The following is an 18,959-nucleotide window of genomic DNA, read 5'->3' as shown; positions in this document are numbered from 1 at the left end:
GGGGCGTGGCTTAATGGGGAGGGGAGTGAGGAAGGACATGCCCACATAGGCCGCGCCCACAAGGGTTTGAACCAGAATAAACCAGTAAAAACCAGTTTAAAATGGGAAAAAATGGTGAAAACCAGTACAAACCAGTACAAACCAGTATAAACCGGTATGAACCGGTAGCCCCGCCCCCCCTCCCAGTACAAACCAGTTCCTTACTGGGAGCTCAGCTGGGTCCTCTCCTGCCGGGTGAAGCTCCGCCCCCATTCGCGCTGGGGAGAGGGAGGGGCGGGGTCAGATCCCAGTATAGACCAGTATAAACCAGTATGGACCGGTACAGACCAGTATGGACCAGTATGGACCAGTATGGACCAGTACGGACCAGTATGGACCAGTATGGACCAGTATGGACCAGTACGGACCAGTATGGACCAGTATGGGCCGGTATGGACTGGTATGGACCAGTACGGACCAGTATGGACCAGTACGGACCAGTATGGACCAGTATGGACCAGTATGGACCAGTATGGACCAGTATGGACCAGTACGGACCGGTATGGACCAGTATGGACCAGTATGGACCAGTATGGACCAGTAACAGCCCCAAACCCCCTCCCAGTCCCTCCCAGTCCCTCCCAGTACAAACCAGTTCAAACCAGTTCAAACCAGTACAAACCAGTTCCCCTCACCTGCCGCAGCAGCCGGGGCAGGCTCCGCTCAGGCTCCGCCCCCGCCCCTCCCCCTCCAAGCTCCGCCCTCAGCTCCTGGAGGGCGGGGCCGGCTGGGGGAGGGGCACCTGCGGCAACGCAAAAAAAGGGGGAGGGGCTTGAGGTTAAGCCACACCCCTTTTAAGTAAAGCTCCGCCCACTCATTGGCTCCTCCCCCACTCTTTTAACCCCTCCCCCTTTAAGCCCCTCCCACACCTCTTTAAGCCCCTCCCCTTTAAGCCCCTCCCCTTTTAAGCCCCTCCCCTTTAACCCCTCCCATTTATTTGATGCTCCTCCCCTTTAGGCCCCTCCCCCTCCCTTGAAGCCCCTCCCCCACCTTCCGTCACCTCGGGGGCCCCTCCCCCCCCTTCCTCCTCCTCCTCCTCCTCCTCTTCCTCCTCTGACTCCGCCCCCTCCAGTGGCTCCTCCTCTTCCTCCTCCTCTGGCTCCGCCCCCCGCGGTTCTGGCTCCGCCTCCTCCCGGAGCCGCCCCCGGCGAGGCCTGGAAAGTTCCGGAAAGAACAGGGGGAAAAAAAAATTGTCACTGGGAAATGAACGAAAATGGGGCAAAATGGACCCAAAAAATTCCCCAAAAATTCCTCAAAAAATTCCCAAAAAATTCACCCAAAAATTCCCAAAAATTCACCCAAAATTCACCCAAAAATTGACGAAAAATTCCCCAAAAATTCACCCAAAATTCCCAAAAAAATTCCTCCAAAATTCACGAAAAATTCCCCAAAAATTGACGAAAAATTTCCCAAAAATTCCCCCAAAATTCACGAAAAATTCCCCAAAAATTGACGAAAAATTTCCCAAAAATTCCTCCAAAAAATTCCGAAAAATTCACCCAAAATTCCCCCAAAAATTCCCAGAAATTGACGAAAAATTCCACAAAAATTGACGAAAAATTCATCAAAAATTGACGAAAAATTTCCCAAAAATTCACCCCAAATTCCCCAAATTCCCCAAAAATTCACCCAAAATTCCCCCAAAATTCACGAAAAATTTCCCAAAAATTCCCCCAAAATTCCCCAAAAATTCACGAAAAATTTCCCAAAAATTCACGAAAAATTTCCCAAAAATTCACAAAAAATTACCCAAAAATTCACCCAAAATTCCCCCAAAATTCCCAAAAAAATTCCCAAAAATTCACGAAAAATTCCCCAAAAAATTCACCCAAAAATTCCCAAAAATTCACCCAAAATTCCCCCAAAATTCCCGAAAAATTTCTCAAAAATTCACCCAAAATTCCCCCAAAATTCCACAAAAATTCCCCCAAAAATTCCCCAAAATTCCTTCAAAAATTCTCGAAAGAAATCCCAAAAATCTTCTAAAAATCCCTTAAAATTTCAAGAAAATTCCCTCCAAAAATTCCCAAAATATTACCCAAAATTTTCCCCCAAAGTCTCCAAAATTTCCCCAAAAAATGCCTAAAAAAATTCCTAAAAATTCTCCAAAAATTCCTAAAAATTCCCCAAAATTCCCCAAAAGTTCACCAAACATTCCACCAAAAATTCCCAAAAATTCCCCCCAAATTCCACAAAAATTCTCTCAAAATTTCCCCAAAATTTCCCAAAAAAATTCCCAAAAATTCATCAAAAAATTCTCCAAAAATTCTCAAAAAAATCCAAAAAAATCCCCAAAAATTCCCCCAAAAAATCCCCTCAAATTTTCCCCAAAATTCCCAAAAATTTCTCCAAAAATTCTCGAAAATTCCCAAAAAATCCCAAAAAAATTCCCCAATTCCCCCCCCCACATTCGCCCCTCCCCCACCCCTCAATTGGCCCCTCCCCCACCCCCGACCCCTCCCCCACCCTCAATTCCCCTCCCCCACCCCTCTATTGGCCCCACCCCCACCCAGAGCCCCTCCCCCACCCCAATTCCCCTCCCCCACCCCCCCAAATTCCGCCCCTCCCCCCCCCTCACCTGGCCAGGATCTCGCGCAGCTCCTGCAGCTCCAGCCCCTCCCCCACCCTCCCCCTCCCCCTCCCCCCACCTCCCTGACCCCTCCCCCTCCCTCCCCGACCCCTCCCCCAGCCCCCCGCCCCTCCCCCACCCCGCGCCGCCCCTCCCCCCCCGCCGCTGCTGCCGCCCATGCCCGGGATCGCTTCCGGGAGCGGCACTTCCGGGTTAGGCCACGCCCACGAGCCAATCGGAGCGAGGCCGCGCCTCCTGGCCACGCCTCTTAAAAGGCTTGACCCAATAGGAGGGAAGGGGAGAGGCCACGCCCACTGCCGGGTTGTTTACGGAAAAAGGAGGGCGGGGATTGGTGGAGAGCGGTCAGGTGGGGTGGAAGAGCGATTCTGATTGGCTGAGGGGCGGGGTTTTAAAAATCGGCGGTTCTGATTGGCGGAGGGGCGGGGTTTGGGTAAAACGCGGCTTGTGATTGGCGGAGGGGCGGGATTTTATAGAAAGAGCGATTCTGATTGGTTTTGAGGCGGAGGTTAGGGGAAACGGCGATGCTGATTGGCTGAGGGGCGTGGCCAAGGCGCTGATTGGCCGAGAGGGGAAAAGGCGGAAGTGGAGCCGAACCCGGGGGGGATTTGGGGGAAATTCGGGGGAAATTGGGAAAAATTGGGGGAAAAAATAAAAATTTGGGGGATTTTGGGGCGGGAACGGCGGAATTTGGGGAAAAATGGGGAAAATGGGAAAATTTGGGGGAAAAAAGGAAAAAATTGGGGGAAAAAAGGGAAAAATTGGGAAAAAATTTAAAATAAAATGGGGAAAATTGGGGAAAAAAAGGAAAAAATTGGGGGAAAAATTTAAAAAAATGGGAAAAATTGGGGGGAAAAAGGAAAAAATTGGGGGAAAAATTTAAAATAAAATGGGAAAAATTGGGGGAAAAAGGGGGAAAAAAGGGGGAAAAATGAGGGGAAAAATTTTTAGGAGATTGGGGGAAAAATTCGGAGAAAGTGGGAAAAAAACCAAAATAAAGGTGGGAAAAAAGGGGGAAAAAATTGGGGAAAAAAGAGAAAGAAATGGGGAAATTCTGGGTTAAAAAGGGGAAATTTTGGGTTAAAAAATATCAGGAAAATTTGGGGAAAATGGGGGGGAAAAGGGTAAAAAAAGGGGAAAAATTGGGTGAAAATTGGGGAAAAATGGGGAAATTTTGAGAAAAAATTCGGAAAATTTTGGGTAAAAATAATCAGGAAAATGAGGAAAAATGGGGGAAAAGTCCAGAAAAATTGGGTAAAAAAGGGGAAATTTTGGCTTTTAAAAATCAGGAAAAATGGGGGGAAAATGGGGAAACAATTGGGGAAAAAATTGGGTTGAAAGGGGGAAAATTCGGTTAAAAAATCAGGAAATATTGGGAGAAAAATGGGGAAAAAAGGGGAAAATTTGGGTAAAAAAGTCAGGAAAATTGGGGGGAAAAATTGGGGGAAAATGCAGAAAAATTGGGTAAAAAAGGGGAAATTTCGGCTTAAAAATCAGGAAAAATGGGGAAAAAATGGGGAAAAAATTGGGGGAAAATGGGGAAAAATTTGGGGGGAAATGGGAAATTTTGGGTAAAAAAATCAGGAAAATTGGGGGAAAATGGAGAAAAATGGGGAAAAAATTGGGGGAAAAATTGGGTTAAAAAGGGGAAAATTTGGGTAAAAAAATCGGAAAATTGGGGGGAAAATTGGGGAAAAAAGGGGAAAATTTGGGTAAAAAAAATCAGGAAAATTGGGCGGGGAAATTGGGGAAAAAACGGGGAAAAAACTGGGGAGAAAATGGGGGGAAAAGGGGAAAATTTGGGTAAAAAAAAATCAGGAAAATCGGGGAAAAAATGGGGGAAATGGGGAAAAAATTGGGGAAAAACTGGGGGAAAATTGGGTTAAAAAGGGGAAAATTTGGGTAAAAAAGTCAGGAAAATTGGGGAAATATTGGGGGGAAAAAGGGGAAAATTTGGGTAAAAAAGTCAGGAAAATTGGGGGGAAAATTGGGGAAAAATTGGGGAAAAAAGGGGAAAATTTGGGTAAAAAAGTCAGGAAAATTGGGGGGAAAATGGGGAAAAATTGGGGAAAAAAGGGGAAAATTTGGGTAAAAAAATCAGGAAAATTGGGGGGGGGGAAATGGGGAAAAATTTTTAAAAATTGGTGGAAAAACGGGGAAAAAAAATCGCTGGAAAAACTTGGGATTTTTGGGGTAAAATTTGAATTTTTTGGGGATTTTTTGGGGTTTTTTTCCCCTCCCAGTATAAACCAGTAAGCCCCACCCCCCTCCCAGTAAGCCCAGTCCCCCCTTCCCACCCCAAGGAGGAGATCAAGAAATGCAAATGAGATGCAAATGAGGCGAGAATCGCGGAGTTTTATTGGATGATCAGCGGCGGCGGCGGAAACCTGGGGGGGGGAACTGGGAGTTACTGGTTTGTACTGGGAGGGGGTTTGGGGTTACTGGTTTATACTGGGAGGGACTGGGATTAAACTGGGAGGGGCGCTGGGGTTACTGGTTTGTACTGGGAGGGGCTTCAGACCTTACTGGGATGAACTGGGAGGGACTGGGAGGGGGTTTGGGGTTACTGGTTTGAACTGGTTTGGGGTTTTTCTTACTGGTTTGGACTGGTTTGGACTGGTTTGGGCTGGTTTGAACTGGTTTGGACTGGTTTGGACTGGTTTGGACTGGTTTGGACTGGTTTGGACTGGTTTGGGCAGGTTTGGACTGGTTTATACTGGTTTATACTGGTTTGAACTGGACTCACCCTTCCTCCCTTTTTTCTTGCCCGTTTTCTGTTTCTTCCTCTTCTTCTGCGGCGGCTCCGACGAATCCTGAGCCCCAAAATCCCCCAAATTCAGCCCAAAATACCCCAAAAATTCACCCCAAAATCCCCCAAATTCAGCCCAAAAATCGACCCCAAAATCCCCCAAATTCAGCCCAAAAATTGACCCCAAAATTCCCCAAATTCAGCCCAAAATTCCCCAAAAATTCAGCCCAAAAATTGCCCAAATTTAGTCAAAAATTCCTCAAAAATTCAGCCCACAAATCCCCAAAAATTGACCCCAAAAATTCCCCAAATTCAGCCCAAAAATCCCAAAAAATTCAGCCCAAAAATCCCCCAAATTCAGCCCAAAAATCCCCAAAAATTTGACCCCAAAATCCCCCAAATTCAGCCCAAAAATTGCCCAAATTTAGTCAAAAATTCCTCAAAAACTCAGCCCAAAAATCCCCCAAATTCAGCCCAAAAATCCCCAAAAATTGACCCCAAAAATTCCCCAAAAATTGACCCCAAAAATTCCCCAAATTCAGCCCAAAAATCCCCAAAAATTCAGCCCAAAAATTGCCCAAATTTAGTAAAAAATTCCTCAAAAACTCAGCCCAAAAATCCCCAAAAATTCACCCCAAAAATCCAGCCCAAAAATCCCCATAATTTGACCCCAAAATTCCTTCAAAATTGACCCCGAAATCCCTCAAATTCAGCCCAAAAATTGACCCCAAAAAATCCCGAATATTCAGCCCAAAAATCCCAAAAAATTCAACCCAAAAATCCCCAAAAATTGCCCAAATTTAGTCAAAAATTCCTCAAAAACTCAGGCCCAAAATCCCCCAAATTCATCCCAAAAATCCCCCAAATTCAGCCCAAAAATCCCCAATAATTGACCCCAAAAATTCTCAGAAATTGACCCCAAAATTCCCCAAATTCAGCCCAAAAATCCCCAAAATTTGACCCCAAAATCCCCAAATTTGACCCCAAAATTCCCAATTTTTGCCCAATTTTTCCCTTTTCCCGCCATTTTCCCCCACAAGCCCCGCCCACTCCGGCACCTGATTGGCTGCTCCCAGGAGGGCGGGGAAAGCCCCGAAGTTGGTGACGTCATTGAGGTCAGGCCCCGCCCCCCGGGGGCGCCGCGGCCGCCAGGGGGCGCCAAGGCGCTGCAGCATCGACTCCTCCCAGCGGCGCCTGAAAGGGGAAAAAATGGACCAAAAACGGGGGAATTTCACCCAAAATGGGACTGGAGAGACCCAAATGGGACAGAATGGGACAAAAATGGGGGAATTTCACCCAAAATCCGCTCCAAAATGGACCAAAAATGGGGGAATTTCACCCAAAAATGGAAATGGAGTGACCCAAATGGTACAAAAATGGGGGAATTTCACCCAAAATCTGCCCCAAAATGGACCAAAAATGGGGGAATTTCACCCAAAATGGGACTGGAGAGACCCAAATGGGACAGAATGGGACAAAAATGGGGGAATTTCACCCAAAATCTGCTCCAAAATGGGAGAAAATGGGACGAAAATGGGGGAATTTTATCCCAAAATGGAACTGGAGCGAACCAAATGGGATAAAAATGGGGGAATTTCACCCAAAATGGACCAAAAAAGGGGGAATTTCACCCAAAATGGGACTGGAGGGACCCAAATGGGACAGAATGGGACAAAAATGGGGGAATTTCACCCAAAATCCGCTCCAAAATGGGAAAAAATGGGACGAAAATGGGGGAAATTCACCCAAAATGGAACTGGAGCGAACCAAATGGGATAAAAATGGGGGAATTTCACCCAAAATGGACCAAAAAAGGTGAAATTTCACCCAAAAAGGGACTGGAGAGACCAAAAAGGGACAGAATGGGACAAAAATGGGGGAATTTCACCCAAAATCTGCTCCAAAATGGGAAAAAATGGGACGAAAATGGGGGAATTTTATCCCAAAATGGAAGTGGAGCGAACCAAATGGGACAAAAATGGGGGAATTTCAACCAAAATGGGATAAAATGGACCAAAAATGGGGGAATTTCACCCAAAATGGGACTGGAGAGACCCAAATGGGACAGAATGGGACAAAAATGGGGGAATTTCACCCAAAATCCGCTCCAAAATGGACCAAAAATGGGGGAATTTCACCCAAAAATGGAAATGGAGTGACCCAAATGGTACAAAAATGGGGGAATTTCACCCAAAATCTGCCCCAAAATGGACCAAAAATGGGGGAATTTCACCCAAAATGGGACTGGAGAGACCCAAATGGGACAGAATGGGACAAAAATGGGAGAATTTCACCCAAAATCTGCTCCAAAATGGGAAAAAATGGGACGAAAATGGGGGAATTTTATCCCAAAATGGGACTGGAGCGAACCAAATGGGATAAAAATGGGGGAATTTCACCCAAAATGGGATAAAATGGACCAAAAATGGGGGAATTTCACCCAAAATGGAACTGGAGAGACCCAAATGGGACAGAATGGGACAAAAATGGGAGAATTTCACCCAAAATCTGCTCCAAAATGGGAAAAAATGGGACGAAAACGAGGGAATTTTATCCCAAAATGGAAGTGGAGCGAACCAAATGGGACAAAAATGGGGGAATTTCACTCAAAATGGGAGAAAATGGACCAAAAACGGGGGAATTTCACCCAAAATGGGACTGGAGAGACCCAAATGGGACAGAATGGGACAAAAATGGGGGAATTTCACCCAAAATCTGCCCCAAAATGGACCAAAAATGGGGGAATTTCACCCAAAATGGGACTGGAGAGACCCAAATGGGACAGAATGGGACAAAAATGGGAGAATTTCACCCAAAATCTGCTCCAAAATGGGATAAAATGGGACGAAAATGGGGGAATTTCACCCAAAATGGAACTGGAGCGAACCAAATGGGATAAAAATGGGGGAATTTCACCCAAAATGGGATAAAATGGACCAAAAATGGGGGAATTTCACCCAAAATGGAACTGGAGAGACCCAAATGGGACAGAATGGGACAAAAATGGGGGAATTTCACCCAAAATCTGCTCCAAAATGGGATAAAATGGGACGAAAATGGGGGAATTTTATCCCAAAAGGGAACCGGAGCGAACCAAATGGGATAAAAATGGGGGAATTTCACCCAAAATGGGCTAAAATGGACCAAAAATGGGGGAATTTCACCCAAAATGGGACTGGAGAGACCCAAATGGGACAGAATGGGACAAAAATGGGAGAATTTCACCCAAAATCCGCTCCAAAATGGACTAAAAATGGGGGAATTTCACCCAAAATGGAAGTGGAGCGAACCAAGTGGGATAAAAATGGGGGAATTTCACCCAAAATGGGAAAAAATGGACCAAAAATGTGGGAATTTCACCCAAAATGGGACTGGAGAGACCCAAATGGGACAGAATGGGACAAAAATGGGGGAATTTCACCCAAAATCTGCTCCAAAATGGACCAAAAATGGGGGAATTTCACCCAAAATGGAAGTGGAGCGAACCAAATGGGACAAAAATGGGGGAATTTCACCCAAAATCTGCCCCAAAATGGACCAAAAACGGGGGAATTTCACCCAAAATGGGACTGGAGCGACCCAAATGGGACAGAATGGGACAAAAATGGGAGAATTTCACCCAAAATCTGCTCCAAAATGGGAAAAAATGGGACGAAAATGGGGGAATTTTATCCCAAAATGGAACTGGAGCGAACCAAATGGGATAAAAATGGGGGAATTTCACCCAAAATGGGATAAAATGGACCAAAAATGGGGGAATTTCACCCAAAATGGGACTGGAGAGACCCAAATGGGACAGAATGGGACAAAAATGGGGGAATTTCACCCAAAATCTGCTCCAAAATGGGATAAAATGGGACGAAAATGGGGGAATTTTATCCCAAAAGGGAACCGGAGCGAACCAAATGGGATAAAAATGGGGGAATTTCACCCAAAATGGGCTAAAATGGACCAAAAATGGGGGAATTTCACCCAAAATGGGACTGGAGAGACCCAAATGGGACAGAATGGGACAAAAATGGGAGAATTTCACCCAAAATCCGCTCCAAAATGGACTAAAAATGGGGGAATTTCACCCAAAATGGAAGTGGAGCGAACCAAGTGGGATAAAAATGGGGGAATTTCACCCAAAATGGGAAAAAATGGACCAAAAATGTGGGAATTTCACCCAAAATGGGACTGGAGAGACCCAAATGGGACAGAATGGGACAAAAATGGGGGAATTTCACCCAAAATCTGCTCCAAAATGGACCAAAAATGGGGGAATTTCACCCAAAATGGAAGTGGAGCGAACCAAATGGGACAAAAATGGGGGAATTTCACCCAAAATCTGCCCCAAAATGGACCAAAAACGGGGGAATTTCACCCAAAATGGGACTGGAGCGACCCAAATGGGACAGAATGGGACAAAAATGGGAGAATTTCACCCAAAATCTGCTCCAAAATGGGATAAAATGGGACGAAAATGGGGGAATTTTATCCCAAAATGGAACTGGAGCGAACCAAATGGGATAAAAATGGGGGAATTTCACCCAAAATGGGAGAAAATGGACCAAAAATGGGGGAATTTCACCCAAAATGGGACTGGAGAGACCCAAATGGGACAGAATGGGACAAAAATGGGGGAATTTCACCCAAAATCTGCCCCAAAATGGGAGAAAATGGGACGAAAATGGGGGAATTTCACCCAAAATGGAAGTGGAGCGAACCAAATGGGACAAAAATGGGGGAATTTCACTCAAAATGGGGAAAAAATGGACCAAAAATGGGGGAATTTCACCCAAAATGGGACTGGAGAGACTCAAATGGGACAGAATGGGACAAAAATGGGAGAATTTCACCCAAAATCCGCCCCAAAATGGGATAAAATGGGACGAAAATGGGGGAATTTTATCCCAAAATGGGACTGGAGCGAACCAAATGGGATAAAAATGGGGGAATTTCACCCAAAATCCGCTCCAAAATGGACCAAAAATGGGGGAATTTCACCCAAAATGGGACTGGAGAGACCCAAATGGGACAGAATGGGACAAAAATGGGAGAATTTCACCCAAAATCTGCTCCAAAATGGGATAAAATGGGACGAAAATGGGGGAATTTTATCCCAAAATGGAACTGGAGTGAACCAAATGGGACAAAAATGGGGGAATTTCACCCAAAATCTGCCCCAAAATGGACCAAAAACGGGGGAATTTCACCCAAAATGGGACTGGAGAGACCAAAAAGGGACAGAATGGGACAAAAATGGGGGAATTTCACCCAAAATCTGCTCCAAAATGGGATAAAATGGGACGAAAATGGGGGAATTTTATCCCAAAATGGGACTGGAGCGAACCAAATGGGATAAAAATGGGGGAATTGCACCCAAAATGGGAAAAAATGGACCAAAAATGGGGGAATTTCACCCAAAATGGGACTGGAGAGACCCAAATGGGACAGAATGGGACAAAAATGGGGGAATTTCACCCAAAATCTGCCCCAAAATGGGAAAAAATGGGACGAAAATGGGGGAATTTCACCCAAAATGGAACTGGAGCGAACCAAATGGGATAAAAATGGGGGAATTTCACCCAAAATTCACAAAGAATTCAAAAAAATAAATTAAAAAAAAAAATCTGGAAAAATTCCCAATAAAATTTAAGAAATAAAAATTAAAGAGATTGGAAAAGAATGGTTGAAAATGATCAAAAATGGGGAAATTTATGTAAAAAAAAATTATTGGAAAAGTTGGAAAAGAGCAGAAAAATTAGAAAATAAGAATTTAAAATATTTGAGAAATTATTGGGAAAAAGGTTGGAAAAAATGGGGAAAAATGGGGAAAATTGAAAAAAAAAGGGAAAAAGAGGAAAATGAGGGAAAAATGGGGAAAATGGGGAAAAATGGGTTAAAATTGGGGGAAAAAAGGGGGAAAAAAAGGAGAAAAAGCGAAAAAATGGGGAAAATGGGGAAAAAAGGAAAAAATGGGAAAGGATCAGAAAAATTGGAGAAAAAATGATAAAACATGGGGAAAATTGGGGGGAAAATGGGAAAAAATGGGGAAAAATGGGGGAAAATTGGGGAAAAATGGGGGGAAATTGGGGAAAAATGGGGGAAAATGGGGGAAAATGGGAAAAAAATGAAAAAAATGGGGGAAAATGGTGAAAAATTGGGAAAAAAAGGGAAAAAATTGGGGAAAATGGGAAAAGTTGGGAAAAAATGGGGAAAAATTGGGGAAAATGGGGGAAAGGGGAAAAAAGGGGAAAATGGGAAAAATTGGGAAAAATTGGGGAAAAATGGGAAAAAAATGGGAAAAAATGGGGGAAAAAAGGGGAAAATGGGAAAAATTGGGGAAAAAATGGAAAAAATGGGGAAAAATGGGGGGAAAAGGGGAAAAAATGGGGGGAAAATGGGTGAAAAAATGGGGAAAAAAGGGGAAAAAATGGGGAAAATGGGAAAATAAATGGGGAAAAATTGGAAAAAATGGGAAAAAATGGGGAAAATGGGGAAAAATAAGGGAAAAATGGGGAAAAATGGGGAAAATGGGGAACAATGGGAAAAAGGGGAAAAATTTGGGAAATAATGGGGGGAAAATGGGCAATAATGGGGAAAAAAGGGGGAAAAATGGGGAAAAAAGGGGAAAAATGGGGAAAGATTGTGGAAAAATGGGGAAAATAGGGGGAAAATGGGTGAAAAAATGGGGAAAAATGGGGAAAATGAGGAAAAAATGGGTGGGAAAATGAGAAAATAATGGGAAAAAATTGTGAAAAATGGGGGGAAAATGGGAAAAAATGGGGGAAAATGGGGAAAAATGGGGGAAAAAAGGAAAAAAAAGGGAAAATAAATGGAAAAAAAGGGGAAAAAAGGGGAAGAAAGAGTGAAACGTTGGCAAAGGAGGCAGTGGTGCAAAGGTGAGACTCACCTGAGGGTCTCCTGGCGGGAGGGCGGGGCCAGCCCCTCCCCCTCGAGCCGAGGCCCCTCCCCCAGCTCCTCCTGCAGCTCCCGCAGCGCCGCCGAGCTCAGGGCACGGAGGCGGGCACGGAGCAGGGAGCGGCTCTGGGGGGAGGGGACGGGGGCTGGGATGGGGGAGAAACAGAGAGAGTTTGGTTAATGGGGGGAAATTTGGGGGGAATTGGGGGGAAATGGGGGGAAATGAGGGAAAATTTGGGGTAAAATGGGGGGAAATGGGGTCAGGGCACGGAGCCGGGCACGGAGCAGGGAGCGGCTCTGGGGGGAGGGGACGGGGGCTGGGGTGGGGGAGAACAGAGAGAGTTTGGTTAATGGGGGGGTGGGGGGAATTTGGGGGGAAATGGGGAAAATTTGGGGGGAAAATGGGGGAAAATGGGGGAAAATGGGGGGGAAATGGGGAAAAATGGGGGAAAATGGGGGAAAAATGGGGGAAAAATGGGGGGGAAAATGGGGGAAAATTTGGGGGAAAAATGGGGGAAAATTGGGGGAAAATTTGAGGATTTTGGAGGGGAAATATTAGGGGAAAAATGGGGAAAATTTGGGGGAAAATGGGGAGAAATGGGGGCAAAATGGGGGAAATTTGGGGGGAAAATGGGGAAAATTTGTAGAAAAAATGGGGGAAAATGGGGAAAATTTGAGGATTTTGGAGGGGAAATATAAAGGAAAAAATGGAGAAAAAACGGGGGGAAAATGGGGGAAAAATGGGTAAAAAAATGGGGAAAATTTGGGGATTTTGGTAGTAAAAAATGGGGAAAAAATGGGGGAAAATGGGGAATATTTGGGGGAAAATGGGGAAAGTTTGAGGATTTTGGAGGGGAAATATTAGGGAAAAAATGGGGAAAATTGGGAAAAATTGGGGGGGAAATGGGGGGAAAATGGGGGAAAAGAGGGAAAAAATGGGGAAAATTTGAGGAAAAAATGGGGGAAATTTTGGGGGAAAAATTGGGAAAATTTGGGGGAAAATGGGGAAAAATGGGGAAAATTTGGGGAAAAAATGGCGGAAAATTTGGGGGAAAATGAGGAAAATTTGAGGATTTTGGAGGGGAAATATAAAGGAAAAAATGGGGAAAAAATGGGGGGAAAATGGGGGGAAAATGGGGGAAAATGGGGAAAATTTGGGGATTTTGGAAGTAAAATATGGGGAAAAAATGGGGTAAATGGGGGGAAAATGGGGGAAAGTTTGGGGATTTTGGAGGGGAAATGGGGAAAATTGGGGGAAAATTGGGGGAAAATGGGGGGAAATGGGGGGGAAATGGGGGAAAATGGGGAAAATTCGAGGATTTTGGAGGGGAAATGGGGAAAATTGGGGGAAAATGGGGGAAAAAAGGGAAAATTTGGGGGAAAATGGGGAAAAACTGGGGGAAAATTTGGGGGGAAATGGGGAAAAATTGGGGGGAAAATGGGGAAGAAATGGGGGGAAATGGGGGGAAAATGGGGAAAATGAGGAAAAATGGGGGGAAAATGGGGGGAAATTGGGGGAAAATGGGGAAAATGGGAGGAAAATTGACAGGAATTCGGGAAAATGGGATTAAAATGGGGTTAGAGTGAGATAAAAGCAGGGAATGGTGGGCAAATTTGGGTGGAAATGGGGAAAAATGGGGAAAAATGGGAGAAAATGGGGGAAAATGGGGGAAATTGGGGGAAATTGGGGGAAATTGGGGAAAATTGGGGCAAATTTGGGGGGAAAATGGGTTTAAAAAGGAGAAGATGGGACTAAACCAGGGAAATTTGGGTGAAAATGGTGGAATTGGGGGTGAAATTGGGGTGAAAAAAGAGGATTTTGGGGCACTCACCGCAGGCCACGGGCACCAGGCGGGGCGGGACGTAGCGCCGCCCTCCCCCCAGTCCCGGGGCTTTGGCTCCGCCCCCTTGGCCTTCAGCCTCCTCCTCCTCTTCCTCCTGAAGGACACGCCCGCTCAGGCCACGCCCACCGCGAAAACCACGCCCGTTTAGTCTCAAACCCCGCCCATTTTGCCCTTAAGCCACACCCATTTTGCATAACTGACCATCTATTTATTCATGAAGCCACGCCCCTTTAACACTTTAAACCCCACCCCTTCCTCCCTTAGGCCACACCCACTGACCCCCACAAGCCCCACCCACTCACTTATCAAGCCACACCCACTTTAAACTTAAGCCACGGCCATTTTTCCCAGTAAACCCCACCCCTTTCCCCATAAGCCCCACCCACTGACCCACAAGCCCCACCCACTCCGCACTTAAGCCACACCCACTTGAAACCCCGCCTACTTTACCTTTAAGCTACTTTACCACCAAGCCACGCCCACTTTACCCTGGAAGCCCCACCCATTTTACCCCTTCTGCCCTTTAACCCCGCCCATTCGACCCCTGAAGCCCCACCCACATAACCTATAAGCCACGCCCCCTTGGCCTTTAAACCACACCCATTTCACCATTTAAACCCCGCCCACTTTGGCCACACCCATTTTCTCTTTCTCCACCCATTTCAATTTAGGCCACGCCCCTTTTACCGCCTTAAGCCCCGCCCTCACCTGCGCCGCCATATTGGAAGGGGCGGGGCGGAAGCTGAGCGGATCCTCGGCACCTGCGGATGATTGACAGCTGTCAATCAAACCATTGGAGGAAATACCAAAGGGGTGTGGCTCAGAGGGGGCGGGGCCTGCACTGACCACGCCCTCCCGAGGCCGCCGCCCTCAGCAGCTTCTCCAGGTGGTACTTGAGGCGCTGCTCCAGGGGGCGGAGCTTCTCCAGCACCTGTTAAAAAAAGGGGCGGGGCTTCAGTCAGGGGCGGGGCCAGCGACTGAAATGCCCCAAAAAATCCCAAAATTCACCCAAAATCCACCTGGAATCCCCCAACTCTCCCCAAAATCTCCAAAATTTCCCACACAACCTCAAAAAATCTTCCCCAAAACCCCCAAATTTTCCCAAAATCCCCAAAATTCCCCTCAAAATCCCCCTGGAACCCCAAAATTTTCCCAAAATCCCCCAAAATTCCCCTCAAAATCCCCCTGGGAACCCCCAAATTTTCCCAAAATCTTCCAAAATTCCCCTCAAAATTCCCCTGGGACCCCCAAAATTTTCCCAAATCCCCCAAAATTTCCCTCAAAATCGCCGTGGAACCCCCAAATTTTCCCAAAATCCCTCTAAATTCTCCCTGGAATCCCGAAATTTTCCCATAAATCCCCCAAAACTCCCCCTGGGACCCCCAAATTTACCCAAATCCCCCAAAATTCAGCCAAAATCCCCCTGGAAACCCCAAAATTTTCCCAAAATCCCCGAAATTCTCCCCAAAATCCCCCTGGGAACCCCCAAATTTTCCCAAAATCCTCGAAATTCTCCTCAAAATCCCCCTGGAACCCCAAAATTTTCCCAAAATCTCCCAAAATTTCCCCTGGAACACCCAAATTTTCCCAAAATCCCTCAAAATCCCCCTGGAACCCCCAAATTTTCCCAAAATCCCCCAAAATTTCCCCTGGAACACCCAAATTTTCCCAAAATCCCTCTAAATTCTCCCCAAAATCCCCAAATTTTCCCAAAATCCCCGAAATTCCCCTCAAAATCCCCCTGGAACCCCAAAAACCCCAAAATTTCCCCCACACTGTCCCTGGAACCCCAAAAATCCCCAAATTTCCCCAAAATCCCCCAAAAACTCCCCCGGGACCCCCAAATTCCCCCTGGAACCCCAAAAAACCCCAAAATTTCCCCCAAAATACCCCTGGAACCCCAAAAAACCCCAAAATTTCCCTCAAAATCTCCCTGAAACCCCAAAAAAACCCCCAAAATTCCCCCTGGGACACCCCAGATTTGCCCCAAACCCCCAAAATTCCCCTGGAAACCCCCAAAATTCCCCTCAAAATCCCCCTGGAACCCCCAAATTTCCCCCAAACTTCCCCCCAGATTTGCCCCAAACCCCCCAGCATCCCCCTCCTCACCACTCGGGTCTCCAGCAGCCGCTCCAGGGCGCCCCCCGAGGCCCCCAGGGAGACCCCCCGGGTTTTGGAGCAGACGAGCAGGGCCAGGTCCTGCAGGTAACTCAGGAGCGCCTGCGAGCGCACCTGCAGCAGAGACACCCCCTGCAGGGCGGGGGGAGAGGCTGCAGGACCCCAAAAACCCCCAAATTCACCCCAAAATTTCACCCAGAATATGACTCGGCTGAGGCGCCCCCTAGTGGATGGGAGGAGTGGCTGGAGGACCCCAAAAACCCAAAAATTCAGCCCAAAATTTACCCAAATTTAACCCCAATTAGGCCTCAGCAGAGGCGCCCCCTAGTGGATGGGAGGACTGGCTGGAGGAACCCCAAAAACCCCAAAATTAAACCCAAATTTAACCCCAATTTAACCCCAATTAGGCCTCAGCAGAGGCGCCCCCTAGTGGATGGGAGGACTGGCTGGAGGACCCCAAAAACCCCAAAATTCACCCCAAATTTAACCCAAATTAATCTTCAGCTAAGGCGCCCCCTAGCGGGTTGGAGGAACCCCAAAACCCCCCAAATTCACCCCAAAATTCACCCCAAATTTAACCCCAATTAGGGCTCAGCTGAAGCGCCCCCTAGCGGATTGGAGGAACCCCAAAACCCCCCAAATTCACCCCAAAATTCACCCCAAATTTAACCCCAATTAGGCTTCAGCTGAGGCGCCCCCTAGTGGATTGGAGGAACCCCAAAACCCCCCAAATTCACCCCAAAATTTAACCCAAATTTAACCCCAATTAGGCCTCGGCTGAGGCACCCCCTAGCGGGTTGGAGGAACCCCAAAACCCCCCAAATTCACCCCAAAATTTGCTCAAATTTAACCCAAATTTTAGTTTTAGAACAAGGCGCCCCCTAGCGGATGGGAGGACTCCGGAGGGAGGTTGGAGGATTCCCCCCCCCCCAACAAAACCCCAAAATTTTAAACAAAATCGCCCCAAAATTCCTTAAAATCCACCCAAAAAACTTCAATGATTCCTCCCAAAAAAACTCAGTGACCTAAAGAACCCCTCAGGGACCCCAAAATCCCCTCAGGGACCCCAAAATCCCCTCAGGATTCCCTAAATCCTCTCAGGATTCCCAAAATCCCCTCAGGGACCCCAAAATCCCCTCAGGGACCCCAAAATCTCCTCAGGATTCCCAAAATCCCCTCAAGGACCCCAAAATCCCCTCAGGGACCCCAAAATCCCCTCAGGATTCCCAAAATCCCCTCAGGATTCCTAAAATCTCTTCAGGATTCCCAAATCTCCTCAGAACCCTCAAAAATTCCCTCAGGGATCCCCTAAAACCCCTCAGGGACCCCAAAATCCCGTCAGGATTCCTAAAATCCCCTCAGGATTCCCAAAATCCCCTCAGGGACCCCAAAATCCCCTCAGGATTCCCAAAATCCCCTCAGGGACCCCAAAATCCCCTCAGGGACCCCAAAATCCCCTCAGGGACCCCAAAATCCCCTCAGGATTCCCAAAATCCCCTCAGGATTCCTAAAATCTCTTCAGGATTCCCAAATCTCCTCAGAACCCTCAAAAATCCCCTCAGGGACCCCCTAAAACCCCTCAAGGACCCCAAAATCCCCTCAGGGACCCCAAAATCTCCTCAGAACCCCCAAAATTTCCTTCAGGAATGCTCAAAATCCCCTCAGGGATCCCAAAATCCCCTCAGGGACCCCAAAATCCCCTCAGGATTCCCAAAATCTCCTCAGGGACCCCAAAATCCCCTCAGGGACCCCAAAATCCCCTCAGGATTCCCAAAATCTCCTGAGGATTCCCAAATCTCCTCAGGGACCCCAAAATCCCCTCAGGATTCCCAAAATCCCCTCAGGATTCCTAAAATCTCTTCAGGATTCCCAAATCTCCTCAGAACCCTCAAAAATTCCCTCTGGGATCCCCTAAAACCCCTCAGGGACCCCAAAATCCCCTCAGGGATCCCCTAAAACCCCTCCACGACTACGCCCAAAAAGCAAAGATCCCAAAATCCCCTCCGGGACACTCAATATCTTCAGAAATCCCCCAAAACACCTCAAAGACGCCAAAATCCCCTCAGAGACCCCTCAAAATCCCCTCAAAATCCCCAAAATCCCCTCAAAATCCCCTCAAAATCCCCAAATCCCCTCAGGATCGCCCCAAAACGGCCCCGGTACCTCCTTGGTGTCCAGCTGCCCTCCCCTGACCCTCCGCAGCATCTCCCGCCCGTGCGCCGCCACCTCCGCCGCCTGGAGAGGCCCAAAATCGTCATTTTGGGGGAATTCGAGGCTTTTTTGGGGTTTTTGGGGTGTTTTTTTGGGTCTCACCTGCGCCCGCAGCGCCTCCAGCAACGCGACGGCCTCGGCCGCCGCCATGTTGGAAATGAGCGTGAGGGGAGGGGGAGCAGCCAATCAGAACGCGGCATGCGGGGCGGCGACCAATCAGAGGGAGAGAAGCGCCAAAAGATCCCGCCCACTGCCGTGAGGGCGGGAAGGGGTGATTGACAGGTTTAAAGACCAATCAGAGCGCGGAAAGGAGAAAAACTGACTAATGGAGGAGGAGAAGGGCGGGATAATGCGTGCCCCGCCTTAAAGAGGGAGGTTGGCCAATGGCAACGAGGAGCGCCGTGATTGACAGGCGCGAAGGCCAATAGGAAGCGAGAATTGACTCCCGAGCGCCTCAACCCACCCAGGCCGCTCTAAATCATCCCCAGGATCCCAAAAATTCAAT

At 47.2% G+C, this 18,959-nt stretch overlaps 1 protein-coding gene across 4 annotated transcripts; it reads right to left on the bottom strand.

Moving 5' to 3' along the window:
• Positions 1-4,961: 4,961 nt before the first annotated feature.
• On the bottom strand, positions 4,962-18,736 carry NGDN (neuroguidin). Of its 4 annotated transcripts, none has more exons than XM_059837530.1 (10): positions 18,557-18,736; positions 18,407-18,478; positions 16,235-16,375; positions 14,972-15,056; positions 14,834-14,886; positions 14,114-14,216; positions 12,274-12,427; positions 6,434-6,569; positions 5,373-5,439; positions 4,962-5,013 (listed from the first exon to the last, which is right to left on the bottom strand). In XM_059837530.1, exons 1-10 carry the CDS (start codon positions 18,602-18,604, stop codon positions 4,994-4,996), a joined length of 879 nt encoding a protein of 292 aa, XP_059693513.1. In that variant the 5' UTR covers positions 18,605-18,736; the 3' UTR covers positions 4,962-4,993. The 4 variants fall into 4 exon arrangements, with proteins under 4 accessions (XP_059693513.1, XP_059693514.1, XP_059693512.1 ...); XM_059837531.1 differs by having other exon boundaries at positions 14,114-14,219; positions 16,235-16,357; positions 18,557-18,734; XM_059837529.1 differs by having other exon boundaries at positions 14,114-14,219; positions 18,557-18,727.
• Between the last annotated feature and the right edge of the window lie 223 nt (positions 18,737-18,959).

Source organism: Haemorhous mexicanus, unplaced genomic scaffold, assembly GCF_027477595.1.
Source record: "Haemorhous mexicanus isolate bHaeMex1 unplaced genomic scaffold, bHaeMex1.pri scaffold_146_ctg1, whole genome shotgun sequence".
NCBI lineage: Eukaryota > Metazoa > Chordata > Aves > Passeriformes > Fringillidae > Haemorhous > Haemorhous mexicanus.
Note: the sequence above shows the minus strand (reverse complement) of the source record. Positions and strands in the feature narration are given on the sequence as shown.